This window comes from Caretta caretta, chromosome 3 (assembly GCF_965140235.1).
Source record: "Caretta caretta isolate rCarCar2 chromosome 3, rCarCar1.hap1, whole genome shotgun sequence".
Taxonomy (NCBI): Eukaryota; Metazoa; Chordata; order Testudines; family Cheloniidae; genus Caretta; species Caretta caretta.
The window spans coordinates 18,145,522-18,161,227 of record NC_134208.1 but is presented as its reverse complement, the minus strand read 5'-3'; the positions used below and the strand labels follow the sequence as shown (position 1 = coordinate 18,161,227).

General features: G+C 46.2%; 1 protein-coding gene across 1 annotated transcript in view; it reads left to right on the top strand.

Moving 5' to 3' along the window:
• Window positions 1-464: 464 nt before the first annotated feature.
• Window positions 465-15,706, top strand: part of EVA1A (eva-1 homolog A, regulator of programmed cell death) — a 312,742-nt gene continuing 297,500 nt past the window's right edge. Inside the window, exon 1 of the mRNA XM_075126379.1 lies at window positions 465-741. Within this exon, the coding sequence (XP_074982480.1) occupies window positions 642-741 (100 nt within the window). The 5' untranslated portion in view covers window positions 465-641. The remainder of the gene's footprint in view (window positions 742-15,706) is intronic.

Here is a 15,706-nt window from a genome sequence, read left to right as displayed (position 1 = left end):
ATGCTCCCAAGCTTTAAAACTCTTGCCATGGTTCTGTGTATGTGAGGGAGAGGATTTCAAACTATACAGTAAAATCAACTGGGTTTTTCCCAGAATCACATTGGGGACTTAATACAACATAAATCTCTCCGCTGCTCATCCTTGCCTAACAGGGCCTCATCCTCCCTGATTGAACTAACCTTGTTATCCCTAGCCTGATTCTTGCTTGCATATTTATACCTGCCTCTGGAAACTTCCACTACATGCATCTGAAGAAGTGGGTATTCACCCACAAAAGCTTGTGCTCCAATACGTCTGTTAGTCTATAAGGTGCCACAGGATTCTTTGCCGCTTTCACAGATCCAGACTAACACGGCTACCCCTCTGATACTGGAGTTTGAAGGGTGGTCTTTAGGACCCTGGGAATGCAGCCAAGGCCCAGGTAGGTCTGTCTCATTCGTCAGTTTCACTCACTCTGGGATCCATTCACTCACTCCCAGCGATGTGTGTTCAGTGAGTGCTTTTGCTTCCTGGCTGGTTGCTGTGATCATTCACAAGCCAGGGGACTAGTAGTGATCTCTCTGCAATGAGGAGTATCAGGCTGGGTGGAGAAAGAGATTTATTTTCTCTGGAAGAAAACAAGCAGTTGAGGATATTTAAGGATGAACTGCCCAGATGTGTCTCCCACTTCTACCTTTCTCTTAGGAGTAATGTGCTTGACAGCTCTCAGCAACTTTGCTAAGACTTCCTCAGACTTCTCAGGTAGGAGTGAAGCTCTAATCCTTTGAAGTGTATTGGTTATAAGTGAGAGTTTGTAATAGATATTCTTCAAGAACAACCCAAGAAAAGTGGATCCAAACGGGTCTGAAATAGTTATAATGAGAACAATTTTTAATTCTTTTAAAATATGATGAAGCAGATCTTCATTAAGAGGATTTCAATTATTTAAACTTTCTTAGCAACCCCAGCTAAAATATTTCAGCAGAGATATTTCTGAATAACTTTAAGAAATGGGGGGAAGGGAATTATGTAAACTTTCCTAAGTTTGTGGTGTTGGATGGAAATATGTATGTGTGAGAGGGTGGAAAAGAGTTAGATTACAGGGCTGGGAAGTTTCTGGACACAAGTTAAAACTAATACAGTAGGATCAGGATATTTTATTATGGACTAGATTCTGACATCTTTGCTCATGTTAAATAGTACCTTTAATCAGCAAATAGTTCATTGCAGTCCATAGGAATACTAAGAGTTAGATGCTACTAGCTGTGAGTAAATGGAATGGAATCTGACCCTATGTTTACTTGTACAATGCTCAAAAATTACTGGTACTCACTTCTAAAGACATCTTTATCAGTTTCACATTGTTTTCCACAGCATATATCATGAAACTTTCACAGTAGTTACATGTACTGCACTTTAAAGATGTGAAATGCTATATGTTTTATGACTATTATATACAGCTGTAATAGTCACATTAAAATTTAGATTTCTGCTGCTCTTGTGGCTGTGAGATGTGTCAAAGCAACTCCAGCCTATAAAACAACAATGTAGATCTAATTTTGCATGAGATTAGGAGTAATCAGTCAGCTCATTAGTGATGGGGCAATATTGACTCCAGAATATCTGATCGAATTCTGAATGCACTTGTGTATTTCTTAGAGCTAAGAACAGTTCAGGATACTCTTTATAAAGAATGTTTTAAAACTTTTTAGTGGAGGAGAGCTGCCTATTCTAGTTTGTTGGTGGAAAAATGTCATTAGTAAGAACTGTCATCAAAAGATTTAGACTGAAGTACACAATTGCAGTTTCAATACATCACAACATTACAGCTTGGTTCTTGGGAGCCAATGCCTTTGCATGTTGCAGAGGGATTTGTGTTATAAAGGTGTTTATTGTGGAGTTTCAGTTGGGGACTAGAATATGGTGGGTTTAAGTCTTTACTTAAAGTGTATTGAAGGGGCTGACGTGCCTGCGATTCCGTCTCTTTTGGGGGCTGATCAATTCTGTGGCTGCCATTCAAAGCAGATCTGCCTGTGAATGGAAAGAGCTGAGGCACTTCCAATTTATAGTAGTTTTGTTCTCTTTAAAGTTTCTTTAGCACTGAGCTTTCTCTGTATCCATCATTGAAAGCAAGCTGGTGCAGAGTGGATGTGTGTGGGGTGGGCTACTTAGGAACAACTGTTGAAATTGCCTTTTATATTTCAGTTCCTGTGCAGAAAGTACTGATCCTACTAAAATATAGACACTTCACATCCCAGCCAGCCTTATTGGCAAGAGCATAATGATGTACATTGTGATCTTAAGGCACTAGCATAAATGTCAGTTGGGCAAGCAGTAAGGGTAGGCACAAAGTGAATGTTAGCAGCCCAACCAGAAAAAGAAAACCAATTCAATAGAGTGTGGGGATGCTGGCTTGGAAGGATGCTACCACTTTAAAAGCAGGTATAAGAAAGTCAGTGGTAGCAAAATCATGTCCTACGGGGTACCAATGAATTCAAAACTACAGCGCGCTCAATTAAAAAGGAGGGGATAGGTCAGTGGTCTAAGTATTAGCTTGGCAATACCTCGCTTTCTTTCAACCACAGATTCAAATCCCACCAAGGAATCTCTGTGCTTTGGCATTTCCATGAAGTCTAATGATTGTGGAAGTTTTCAGTGAGGTCCATGGCACCTGTTGTTGTCCTTGTCCAAAGTCTCCCTTCTCTTACCCACTTGCTGCGCTGTGGGTTGGTTGGATGCTGCGTTGAAACGTTGATTGTGGGGCTTTTGTCACCAGTTTTCTCACACTGTGGGCTATGGAACGGGGAACAAGTCTCACTCTAGGTATGTACAGAGCCTACCACTTTGTGGGTGCTACCATAATACTGATTTGTGCATTAAGTGTTTTGGTATCCTCGGAATGAAAGGTACTAGATAAAACTACAATATTCCTCCTAACAATACCTACCACTTACCTACCTTCCCAGCTGCAATTATTTTTACAGAGATAAATACTAATAACACTTTTATCATATTGCCACAATCCTTGATGGGACAGCCCGGTTGACATATCACCAAAGTTTGGGACAAATGTGGTGCATCTCCGTAGAGGGACACTGGCTCAGAACGGTATAAAATGCTCATTCTTGCACAGTAAGAAAACATTCACAGGTGGACTCCCCATATCTGCTGCGGTTGCCCGTGAAGTATTATTAAGGCAAATCAGATATGTAGATTGCTTGTTTGCCACCATCCAGAATGGGGAATTATTGATTTCCTGGAAAGAGAAGCTAGACCCTCCTGCAAAGAGATCTGAATGTATGTTTGGTCTCTTGCTGTTTGACCACAGTTGCCATGGCCAGGAGAGCAGAGCACACAGACCCCTCTCTGGTGGGGCTGTAAACGGCTTCCCTGGGGCTTAGGAGGCAAAGGTCACTGGCAAAGTAGGACAGCCAGCTCCAGGTTCTTCCCTCCACCCAAGGTCCTTGTCTGAATTTCACCAGCTGTAGGGACAAGGGATCTGTCCCCGAGTGGAAGTCCAACATGGTCACAGTGTCTGTCCCCATGGGCTCAATGGCTTTTTATTCTCTCTGCATTATCTCCTGCTTGCAGCCATCACCCAGAGCCAGCGTTAGCCATTGGGGGCCCAAAACAGGAACATTTTCCACCCCTACCCCCCGCAATACTAAAACACACAAGTTCTTATAATAAAAAGCGAACAGGTAGGCCCCAAGCAGCTCAAGGGGACCAAGTAATTGCTTACTCTGCTTATGCCAAGTACCGGCTCTGCCCTCGCCCTTTGAAAACCTGTGTTGTAGCCAGCTTTGTCCTGGCTGGGTAGGGCTGAACTGGACTCACATTTGAGTCCATTAATGCTCCTTTATGATCCATCACTGTTACTGCCGAGCAGCAGGAGGGTGTGGCACACACCCTCCCTTTCCTACCAGGGGCTTCCATAGCAATTCCAACCGCTGTCCGTTTGGGGAAGGTGAGAGCAGGACGGGGACTCAGATGCAGGTCTCCTTGTGTGTGTAGAGCAGCATCCCCCACGGGGAAAGCAGGCACTCACAAGGTAGTGCTGTTTCAAGGGAAAATGGTTATTGAGGATCCAAATCTGTAGTCCCTGCATAGGCAAAACACGCCATGGCAGAACTTGGTCTGCATTAGCACTGCAAGTATTACTGTAGGCCCTGACTAGAAGGGTTGGAACTAGAGGTGCTGGGGGTGCTGCTGCACCCTCTGACTTGAAGTGGTTTCCATTATATACAGGGTTTACAGTTTGGTTCAATGGCTCTCAGCTCCCCCACTATAAAAATTGTTCCAGCACCCGACGGAGACCAAGGGCCCCATTGTGCTAGGAGCTGTACAGTGACAGATAGTGCCTGCCTAAAGAGAAATATAAATAGACAGACGATGGGAAGGGAAGCAGGGGCCCAGAGAGATTGAGCGACTTGCTCTAGGTCAGGGGTCAGCAACCTTTCAGGTGTGCCGAATTTTCATTTATTCACTCTAATTTAAGGTTTCGCGTGCCAGTAATACATTTTTACATTTTTAGAGGGTCTCGTTCTATAAGTCTATAATATATAACTAAACTATTGTATGTAAAGTAAATAAGACTTTTAAAATGTTTAAGAAGCTTCATTTAAAATTAAATTAAAATGCAGAGCCCCCTGGACCAGCGGCCAGGACCCGGGCAGTGTGAATGCCACTGAAAATCAGCTTGCATGCCGCCTTTGGCATGCGTGCCCTAGGTTGCCTACCCCTGCTCTAGGTCATGTGAGTACGTTGGTGGCAGAGCTGGGAATAGAACACTGGTGTCTTGACCCTACCCTAGACCATGCTGCCTCAGATTTCCACTGGAATCCTACTGCCAGAGCAGCTTGCATGTGTTTTTTTTTTTTTTTTTAAAAAGGGGGGGACGGACAAATTAAGCATGTGTCACGTTAGGGGCTCTTGTAATCTGAGATGTAAGAATAAAAATTCCTTTTATGTGAAGTATTTGAACTATGTGAAGAGTTTTGAAGGTTTTTGTTATAGTTCTTTAAGCAACTGGCTGTGTGTGTGTGGGAGGGTAACCAGGCATTCTGCAGCCACTTCTGCTAATAAGGCATGAGCCGCTGCCTTGACTGATCTGAGTGTTTGCAATAAATTGTGTGATTTGCCACATCATGCTTCTGTTCAGTGGAGCCAACGCTGAGGACCCTGTGGTTCTAGATGGTCATTAGGGAACCAAACTCTCCACGCTTTCGTGTTTGTGCATTGAAGCCTTCAGTGACAGTTGTGTCTCCATCCTCTTCCAGAAAGAAAAGAGCTATGAACAAATACCCAGGTATGCAGTAGCAAGAGTAGCTTTTCTTATCTGCACGTTGTATCCTCTCTAGTCGTCATATGTAATCCGAATACATTGCACTTCTGGAGCCCATCCCAGCTAAAGACCTCAAAGGGTTTTACAAACATTAATGAACCCTGGGAAGTAGAGGAGTATTATCCTCATTTAACAAATGGGGTCACTGAGGCACAGAGATTTTGGGATCCAAAGTCGCATCTGAAGTCTGTAGCAAAGCCAGGACTAGAATGCTGATCTCCTGGGTCTCTGAACATTAACCTCAAGACCCACAATGAATTTAAATTCAAAATTTAAACCCACAGGATTAATACACAGCCAGATAAAATCCCTGTTGATTCTTGCTATTCTAAAAACTTTTAATTTGTTTTAGACTTATAGGCTTTAAGGCCATAAGAGTTCACTGTGATTATCTAGTCTGACCTCTTACACATCGCAGGCCACAGAACCTCACCCACCCACTCCTGTAATAGACCCCCTAACCTCTGGCTGAGTTAATGAAGTCCTGATATCATGATTTCAAGACCTCAAGTTACAGAGAATCCACCATTTACTCTAGTTTAAACCTACAAGTGACCTGTGCTCCACGCTGCAGAGGAAGGTGAAACCCTCACAGGGTCTCTGCCATCGGTCTCTGGGATGTTAGATGGGGTTGGATCTGAGTTACTACAGAGAATTCTTTCCTGGGTATCTGGCTGGTGAATCTTGCCCATATGCTCAGGGTTCAGCTGATCGCCATATTTGGGATCGGGAAGGAATTTTCCTCCAGGGCAGATTGGAAGAGGCCCTGGGGGGTTTTCGCCTTCCTCTGTAGCATGGGGCATAGGTCACTTGCTGGAGAATTCTCTGCACCTTGAAGTCTTTAAACCATGATTTGAGGACTTAGGTGAGGTTTATCATAGGAGTGGGTGGGTGAGATTCTGTAGCCTGCGTTGTGCAGGAGGTCAGACTAGATGATCATAATGGTCCCTTCTGACCTTAATATCTATGAATCTGACCTGGGGAAAAATTCCTTCCTATCCCCAAATATGGCGATCAGTTGTACCCTGAGCATGTGAGCAAGACCCACCAGCCAGAACTGGGGAAAGAATTCATTCTAGTAACTCGGAGCCCTCCCCACCTAGTGCCCCATCTCCAGCTGTTGGAGATATTTGCTACTAGCAGTCCCAGATAGGCAATCTCATCATATCATCCCCTCCATAAACTTATCAAGCTCATCCATCTTCCACCCTTGCAGTGAGTTTTGCTGTCAAAACAAAACACGCTCTGCCCTTTGGACTTATGTGTAAGCTGACTTGCTGGACATTTACAGTAGCACTTGGAGGCACCCATTAGCAGTAGGGCCCCACTTTGCTGGGTGCTGTACAAATTCCAGCTGTGAATTCACCCAGAGGCTTAGGGAATGAGCTCACGATGTTCCAAATGAAATCCTATTAGTGTCAGTAGGATTTGTGAAGAGGAAAGTAACCTCTTCAGGGCCAAGTCCAGCACTAGTTCTAAGCCCTGATCCTTTCTGTGTGAACCTAGGTGCAGCCCCATTTAAGTCGATGTGGATCCGCTCAAGAATAGCAGTTGGCCAGAGTGCAGCTCATTGCAGGTCCTAAATCAGCTGGGGGTGAGGGGCAGCCTTCAAGTCATCCTCACCTATGGATTTCCTAGTGTATCCTGCCATCTGTGTGTATCACTTGTGTCTGCACCCATCAGAGTGCCTCGTACCTTCTCCGCACTGGGGATTTGCCCCGGCTTCAGCCATCCATGCAGCTGCACTGACAGAAGCCCCTAGTGCAGACAAATAGCAGCTTTGCTTGTGCTGACAGAGTTTGGAACTGGGGTAAGCTGAAGGGTGTAAATCATGCCTTCTCCTTGTTTACCCTGCCTGCTGGGGGTTATACCACTGCAGCTACAGAGGGGGCTGGAACTGGGAAGACTAGGCCTTAACGTGCAGGTTCCTTGGGGCATGCAGCGTTGCCAGTTCTGTGTACTGTCCTGCACTTCACTCACTTGTGGTGCTGGACAGATGAGAATGGGACTAAATGTGGTCCTTAGTGCTGACTTAAAGTGCACCAGTTGAAAGCTTTGCCAAGAGATGCAGTCTATGTACCCCACTGGTGTGGGTATGTTACAGGTCCTCCACCAAGGACACTAGTCTGTTACAGCCCCCAGCTCCAGAGCTCTTTAGCTCAAACTATAGTAGCTGATGTTTTTAGCTTTGGAGGTCCCTGGTTCAACCCTGCTGTTGGCCATCACACCTATATCTGTCATAGCAGTTCTCTGGGGCAGGAACTTTCATTGATTATGGCTCTACAGCACCAAGTACAATGCGGCCCCAACCTGAGGCCCACACAATAGAAATGTTTGCTAATAACGCCTCGCCTGGATCCTGCGTGCTGGCTAACTGCTCTGCAGCTTTTGTGAACGTCCCTTGAAGAAATTTCCCTAGGTTTAAAGGCTGCTAGCGTGCTTTTTGTTTAAGCAGGGCTGGCTTAAATTGTGAGCTGCCTTTGTCACTTACCTCCTAATTGGCTCGTTGTGTTTGTCTGAGCTGATGGGGGTAGGGGGTAGCAGGGGTAGGAGAAGAGCCTCCTCTCCCTGCTCGCATTTAGTCAGCCCGTAATAATGGCAATTTGTTTGACAAGTCCATTCACCAAATTATCACAGAAATTGACAGGCTAACAGCTTCTGAATGGCATTTAAGTAGACTTAGATATTGGGTTTGGAGAAGTGAATGGGTTCAGTCAGGTCAGGGGGAGGTCCATTATCCAAGCGTGTTGAAAACTGGGCAGTGAACGGAAGCCGTGTGTTAATGCAAGGGAAAGGTAGACAGCGTTTTGTTCTCAATGGCTCTAACACAGCTGTGTAATTTGGGGAGGAGGGTTTGTACTCCTGGCCTTCGCTACAATGGGCAAACAAACAACCTCAGACAAAACCAGCTAAGCCCCTTGCCTTCCTCCTTACCACCCCGCAGTGCTCTAACCTAGGTCTCTACAGGGGCTGAAGGACTTTTTCTCTTGAAACCCAGTTTGTCCCCTTTCACACTGTCCCCTTCCACACCAAACCAGCCTCACTGAACTTCTGGTGTTGTGTGCCTTGTGTGGGCTTAACGGATTTTAAGGCTAGAAGGGAATATTTTGATCATCTGGTCTGACCTCCTGTATAGGATTCCACCCAGTGATTCCTGCATCAAACACATAACTTCTATTTGAGCTACAGGAGAGGGGCCATGCCAATTATGGTTTGTGCACTGATTTAATCTAAACCAATGTAACTAAATTGCTATAACACTCTCAGCATGAACACGTAAATTGGTCTGAGAGTCTGAAATCAGGTTAGCTTAAGTCTACGACAAACCTGCTTCAGATTGGAAGTAAAGGCATACTTTTTTGACAGTGAAGGTAATTAACCATTGGAACAGTTTAACAAGGGTTATGGTGGATGCTCCATTACTGACCATTTTAAAATCAAGATTGGGTATTTCTTCTAAAAGATCTGTCCTAGGAATTATTTTAGGGCAGTTCTGTGGCCTGTGTTATACAGGGAGTCATACTAGATGATCATAATGATTCCTTCTGGCCTTAAAAATCTATGAATCAGCTAAACTGATCTGAAGCCACTCTTAAACTGAGATAAGAGTGACCATGCAGCCTTCTGCACTGGTTTATCTAAACCAGTTTAAAAATCACAACTTATCTTCAACTGGTGCAACTCTACTTGTAGACAAGGCTCTTGGTGTGAGTTAACAGTTGTCCAAAGGGTTTCAAATAGGAGGAAAGAGGGTGTATGTTCTGATGCAGGAAGTTATTTATATGGCATTGGTATATATCTCAAAAAAAAAATCATGGAACCAATCCATGTTCACCTAAGACTTCATGGTTGTTGCTATGCTGAGCATAAAGACTGTTTGGGAAATCATGGTGCCACAGGAGAAAACGTTCCTTCTCCTGCTCCTAAAATGCAGACCCTTAACATGTGAGTGAAGGGAGAATTGTTGGTAGCAGTACATGGTCCAATACATAGTTGAGTGGTTCTCTTCCGTAGAAGTCAATGGTCAAAGTTGCTATTAATTTTTCTGTGGACAGTGCTCAGCGATGATTGTGAAGGGAGGCAGTATGAAACCCCAAGGGAGACAGAGGGGAAGATGCACGCTAGCCAATACACTGCAATACTCTATATACTTGTAAACAGAAGTTAAACTGAAATGTCGCCTCTTTGAGATGCCAGAAAAGTGACTGACTGCACATGGAGGCGTTATCTGTTTAAAATGTTGCTTTAATTTTTTTGCTGTTTAGAAACAGTCTGGGCTGTCGGAGACCTGGATTCAAATCCTGATTTGCCACAGATTTCGTATATGATTTTGGGCAAATCACTTAGTCTCTCTGTGCCTCAGTTTCTCATCATTACGATGAAGATAATAGCAGTGCCCTACTTCACAAGAGTGTATGAAGATAAATACAATAAAGATTGTGAGGCGCTCAGATACTGCAGTGATGAGGTTGGGGGGGGGGGGAAGAGGGGCAAAATATAGACCAAAATCATAATAATGCAACAATTTCTCCAGAGCCTCTCTATAAATACCTGTGTCTGGGGCCACAGGCAGCGATCAAACTCTCAGAAGGGTTTGTGGAAGTGGACTTTCCCAGGAGAGAGGTCTGGCTATTTCAAGGACCAGAGTCAGGGGAGAAGAGGGGTGACTTTGCCACACCAAGGATGACTGAAAAGAAAAAGGAGATGAGGGGAACTCCTTCAGGGACCCAGGGAGTGGTTTGTTTGGGGGATGGAGGCTTATAAAGTGGGACTGCGTGGTAATGGAATGTAGGTGGACTGTGACTATTGGAGACAGGCAAAAAAAGGGACTGCTAACCATTCCTGTAGGAGTGGGCAGGAGGTGGCAGCAGGATTGGTGGGCACTGCCTCAAGACGCTCACTGGACTCAAAGGGATTTGGTAAAGACCTGGTACCACTCAAGAAAGAGATTGTGAAGTCCTTGTGGATAGTTCTCTGAAAACATCCACTCAATGTGCAGCGGCAGTCAAAAAAGTGAACAGAATGTTGGAAATCATTAAGAAAGGGAGAGATAAGATAGAAAAGATCATATTGCCTCTATATAAATCCATGGTACGCCCACATCTTGTATACAGCGTGCAGATGTGGTCGCCCCACCTCAAAAAAGATATACTGGACTTTGGAAAAGGTTCAGAAAAGAGCAACAAAAATGATTAGGGGTATGGAACGGCTGCCATATGTGGAGAGATTAATACGACTGGGACTTTTCAGCTTGGAAAATAGACAACTAAGGGGGGTTATGAGAGAGGTCTATAAAATCATGACTGGTGGAGAGAAAGTAAATAAGGAAGTGTTATTTACTCCTTCTCATAACACAAGAACTAGGGGCCACCAAATGAAAGAAATAGGCAGCAGGTTTAAAACAAACAAAAGGAAGTATTTCTTCATACAATGCACAGTCAACCTGTGGAACTCCTTGCCAGAGGATGTTGTGAACACTAAGACTATAACAGGGTTCAGAAAAGAGCTAGATAAATTCACGGAGGATAGGTCCATCAATGGCCATTAGCCAAGATGGGCAGGGATGGTGTCCCTAGCCTCAGGAGCTGGGAATGGGTGACAGGAGATGGATCACTTGATGATTACTTGTTCTGTTCATTCCTTTTGGAGCACCTGGCATTGGCCACTGTTGGAAGACAGGATACTGGGCTAGATGGACATTTGGTCTGACCCAGTATGGCCGTTCTTGTATTCTTATGAATGTTGCCAGGTAGAAGCTTAGAGTTGGAGTGCATAAATGGGAAAAGGAGACTCTACCCAGTGGCTGAGATTCCCCCTAGAGATGAAGGAGAAGTTCAAATGGGAGTGGGCCAGGTAATAGATAAGCTGCCTCATCCAGTCATGGTGGGAACTGACTGGAGTCCCTTCCCTTAAAAGGGGAAGATGGGTCCCAGGGTCCCCTGTGGCAAAAAGCAGTGGCAACAGGGAATGAGGAAAAGGGGCTTCAAACAGAAAAATCAGAAAACCCTAGACCAAGGAGCAAAAATAGGACCTCCCCAGGGAAAGGGAGAGGTAGCCCAGAACAAGATGTAGGGGAGAAGAGTACGCCTAGGTTGTTGATAGAAGTCAGACAGGGACCCTTACCACCAGAATGGTGGGAGGAACCCCAGCCCCAGTTCAAGACCAGAATCCCTACTTGAGGAGAAAAATGGGGAACAACAGCAGGCTCTGCCCCAAAGCAAAGGGGAAATAAGCTAGGTGAGTAGCCTATCAGGTTGCTCTTGGTGTGAAGACTTATGGGCAGAAACAGAACTACGGGGGTGTTCCCCACCCAAGAAATGCAACTTTTGTGGGTGGAAGTTGGATAACCACCCTGGGGGCAAGTGTGAACAAAAAGACTCCAGTGCGTTCCCCTAAGAAGGGAGTGTGTAGGGAAAGAGAAACCTGGACCTCAGGTGTGTGAGAATTCAGGCAGCTAGAACCTATTGGGAATCTGCCTGCCCACAGCCAAAGGCTCCTCACCCCAGCCTAAGGGGAGGAACTACCAGACCCAGAGTCCAACCAATTCCAGGGGACAACTAATGAGAAAACAGGGAAAGGAGCGAGGGTCAGAGAGTCAAAATCAGGGATTCAGAGGGGGATACCGAGTAGAGAATTCCAGACAGCATCCACTGCTCCTCGAAGGCGTCTAGGGAACCAGCAGACACAGCCTTAGTGTATTCAAAGACGTATTTCCTAACTGTAGTGACAAAAGTAAATTGAGCCTGTGGGGCTTACTGGTTTGTGGTTTTGTGTCCCCCTCTGTACCTGATCCACAGATTGTCTGGGTCAGTGGTTCTCAAACTTTTTTTTCTCAGAACACTTGAAAATCGCTGAGGGTCTCGGTGGATCACTTAATGATCTTTCCAAATGTTGTTTGTACCGTTAGCTGACCTATTGTAGGGTGCTTTGGATAAAAGCACTATATAAAAAAACCTTAATAATAATAATAGTTTTTTGTTCTACGTTTAAAAGCACACAACTCATATTTTAATATCTGTAGTCTTATCTTTCTAATGCGATGGATGTGCCCTCTCTCCCCCTGCCGCTGCAGCCCCCGAGCTGGGGCTGGGAAGGAGGGGGGTCTCACCTCTGCCACAGCAGCCCCTGAGCTGGGGCTGGGAAGGAGGGGGGTCTCTCCCCGGCAGCTGCAGCCCTGGAGCTGGGGAAAGTCATCTTTTTCTCTGGCTGCCGCAGCCCTGCATGTCCCAAATTCTTCTCACCCCGCTGGCCCCACTCCCTTACTCCCCCCAGGTCACCACCTCACCTTACATGTGTGTCTTCTCCAGGTTCCAGGCACCTAATTAGGGGAGCCACGCAGACATGGCTCCCCTAATTAGGTGGGTGGCCCTTCATTCTCTTGTGTGAAGGGCGCGCACCTTAGAGGGAACTATCCGCAGACCACCTGAATGGAGCTCACAGATCACAGTTTGAGAACCTCTGGTCTGGGTCTATGACAGAGCTGAGCTTGAGAAATCTGGCTCTTTATCTCAAGCTGCAGAGACTCATGCTTTTAGCTATGTGCCTGGTGTCAGCCATGCTGGGGCCATTGCACCAGCACAGCTATGAGAGCGTCAGCAGCATTCTGTTCCTCCTTGTGCATTGCGTAAGCGGGGGAATAGTCCCGCTATTGTGAGGAACTTTCTTGGTTTCTGCACTACCCCGGTGAAGTGGGCTAGCGAAAGGATCTGAGTCCTCGCTCCCACTTCCTTTATCCAGTGGCCTCCCTGCCTTTGTGGACTCCCCTTCCACTCTCCTGTCTGGCAGAGTCCTCGTAACCCCAACAAGGCTGGGCCCAGGATTCCTGGGGGACTCGACCCCCAACCCTGCTGTGGTCACCTAGGACAGGGGCTAGGGTGTCCCCACTCCGGGGTACGCTCTCTGCCCTGGGCACTTCTCTGACCCACTGACCATTACATAGAAATTAAAGCAAATGCAAGTTATTTAATCAACAATTTTAAAAAGAATAAGGAACAATGGGAAAGGTTAAAGGAAACACATCAACCCACTCTGTGGCAGGGAACATCACAGTGTCTCTGGAATGTCCGGGCAGTTCACAGTCTGTTCCTTGTAAGTCCCAGGCCTCCTGCTCAGGCCCTGGCTGTGCTGCAGGGATGCTGTCGGTTGGACACTTGCTCTGGTGGTGGCCACACGCTCTCAGGCTCTAAGTGGTAGGACCCTTCTTCCCAGTGTCGCCCCCGCCTGTCGGGGTTACGATCCAAGCCTGGCCTCCAGAGCCTCTTGGCTGAGGCATCTCCCTGTGCTGGGCCTGCTGCCCAGGGTCCCCCTCGCTCTCCCCAGCTGCTCACCGCACCCAGCTCCGGACTGCTCCAGCCCCAGCTCCACCACTCTGCCTCAGCACTGCTGCTGCTGCTCTGCCTCCAGCTCCCTGGGCTGCTTCTCTGGCCCCTCTGCCTCTGGTTGCTGCAGCTCTGCTCCCAGGACAGGTCTGATCTGCTCCGCAGGCTGCTTCTGTGACTCTGCTCCCAGCACTGACCTGCTTCCTGGGCTGCTTTTCTAGCTCCTCTGGCTCTGGTTGCTGCAGCTCGGCTCCCAGGGCAAGTCTGCTCTCTCTGGGCTGTGCCTCTGGCTTTGGGGCTGCAGCTCTGCTCCCAGGACAGGGTCTGCTCTCTCCGGGCTGCTTTTTTGGTCCCTCTGGATCTGTCCCAGCTCTGCTCCCCAGCTCAGCTTGGGCCCCTGCTTTCTCCTTAGCTCGGCCCCACTCTGTCTGACCCAGGTAAATCCAGCTCACAGGGAGGACGGGACCTCCCTGGCCTCCTGACGCTCTGATTAGCCTGCTCGCCCTGTCATTCAGGCTGACCTGGAGCATTGGCCTCTCCCCTTGTTCCTGGGGGCTGTCAATCTCAGGGTCCTGATTCCCCATCAACCCTTCCCCCTTTTTAGTACTGGGAGCTAGCCAACCAAAACACCCCCACTGAATGTTAGTAAGGGGGCAACAGTCCCCTTACAATTAGCAACAGAATTGTTTACTGCATTACAATCCAGTCTCACCTGTGCAAATTGAGAAGCTGCAATGTGGTTGCACAGGACTCAGTGTGGCCTGACTTAGCTTATGGAACTTTTTGTGTTGGTCTTGCGACCTGGAGGCAGAAGCACCTGATCCCCGCACTCGCACCACTGTTCAAACCTAGAGTACAACCCAGAGGTGATTCCGCCAAGTCATGTTTGGAGGCACGGGGAGAAACCTGAACTGTTGTTGCCCTTCCAGAGCCTGTTTTGTGACTAAATGGAGAACTTTAGACTCCAGAGCTCGGACCACATGCACTAGATTTGCACATGTAAATTAAAGTGGGGCGGGGCGAAGGGGCTGGTTAGCGTATAATATCTGAATTTGAACTGAAAGGCTCTACATGCCAAGACCTGAGTTGGGGCTGACATGTTTGTCTCCCCAGCTACAGCTGATGACATCCCGACACCTAAAGCAGTGTAAGGAATGCAGCTCCTTGCACTACTTTAGGCATGGTGGATGTTGTCAGCTGTAACAGAAGAAACCCTGAGGGTCCGAACTCACGTGCAATGAGTGGTAGAGTTTAAATAGACCGTACATACATATTTCTCTACTGAATAGAACCGGGCTGCTGACAAAAGTGTGCTTTAGAAGAGGGAAACATTTCTCTTTTTGAAAAAGTCTGCTTGGTTATTTTTAACTGCATAGATAAGAAGGTGTCAAGAGAGCCAATTTGCAACTGCTCCCATTTCACACACAATCTGTTGCAGGAAAATGATGCTACAGTAAGTTTCCTGCCCTTTGTATTGTGCTAAAGGTGCAGATGCCAATGAATTAATGAAAAAATGTTTATGCAATTACTCAAATGACAGGGTCTGGTAAACTTTAGCTCCAGATGAAAGACTTGTGAAAGCAGGTTTCATACAATCTACATCCAACAGAACTTCAGTGAATTAAAAAGAATCCTACAGAAACAGTTTGAAACAACCAAAAATCCCTCTGAGCTGGCATCCTCCTGCAGTGTTTGCAACCCAAACATGGCAATGTTTCATTAATGCAGGAGAGTCTGCAAGTGAAATTGACTAGAAAGTGACTGTAAACAAAAGTGAAACTATCTCTTTTCATTGTTCATATACAATGCAAAAAATAAACAAGTATAAATAGTTGAAAAGTAAACTTGGGTTTATAAATTCATTTTGAAAAGAGGGCACTACGTTTCAGAGGAAAAAATATGGACCATAATTTTCAAACTTGGTTGTCTAAAGTTAGACACTTAAATACATATGTAGGTACTTTAATAAATTTTGCCTGATTGTAATGGGGTGTTCAGAGTTCAAAATCAGGCCATTTTTTAATGTAGGTGCTTAAACAGTGATTTAGGTGCCCATCATTAGGCA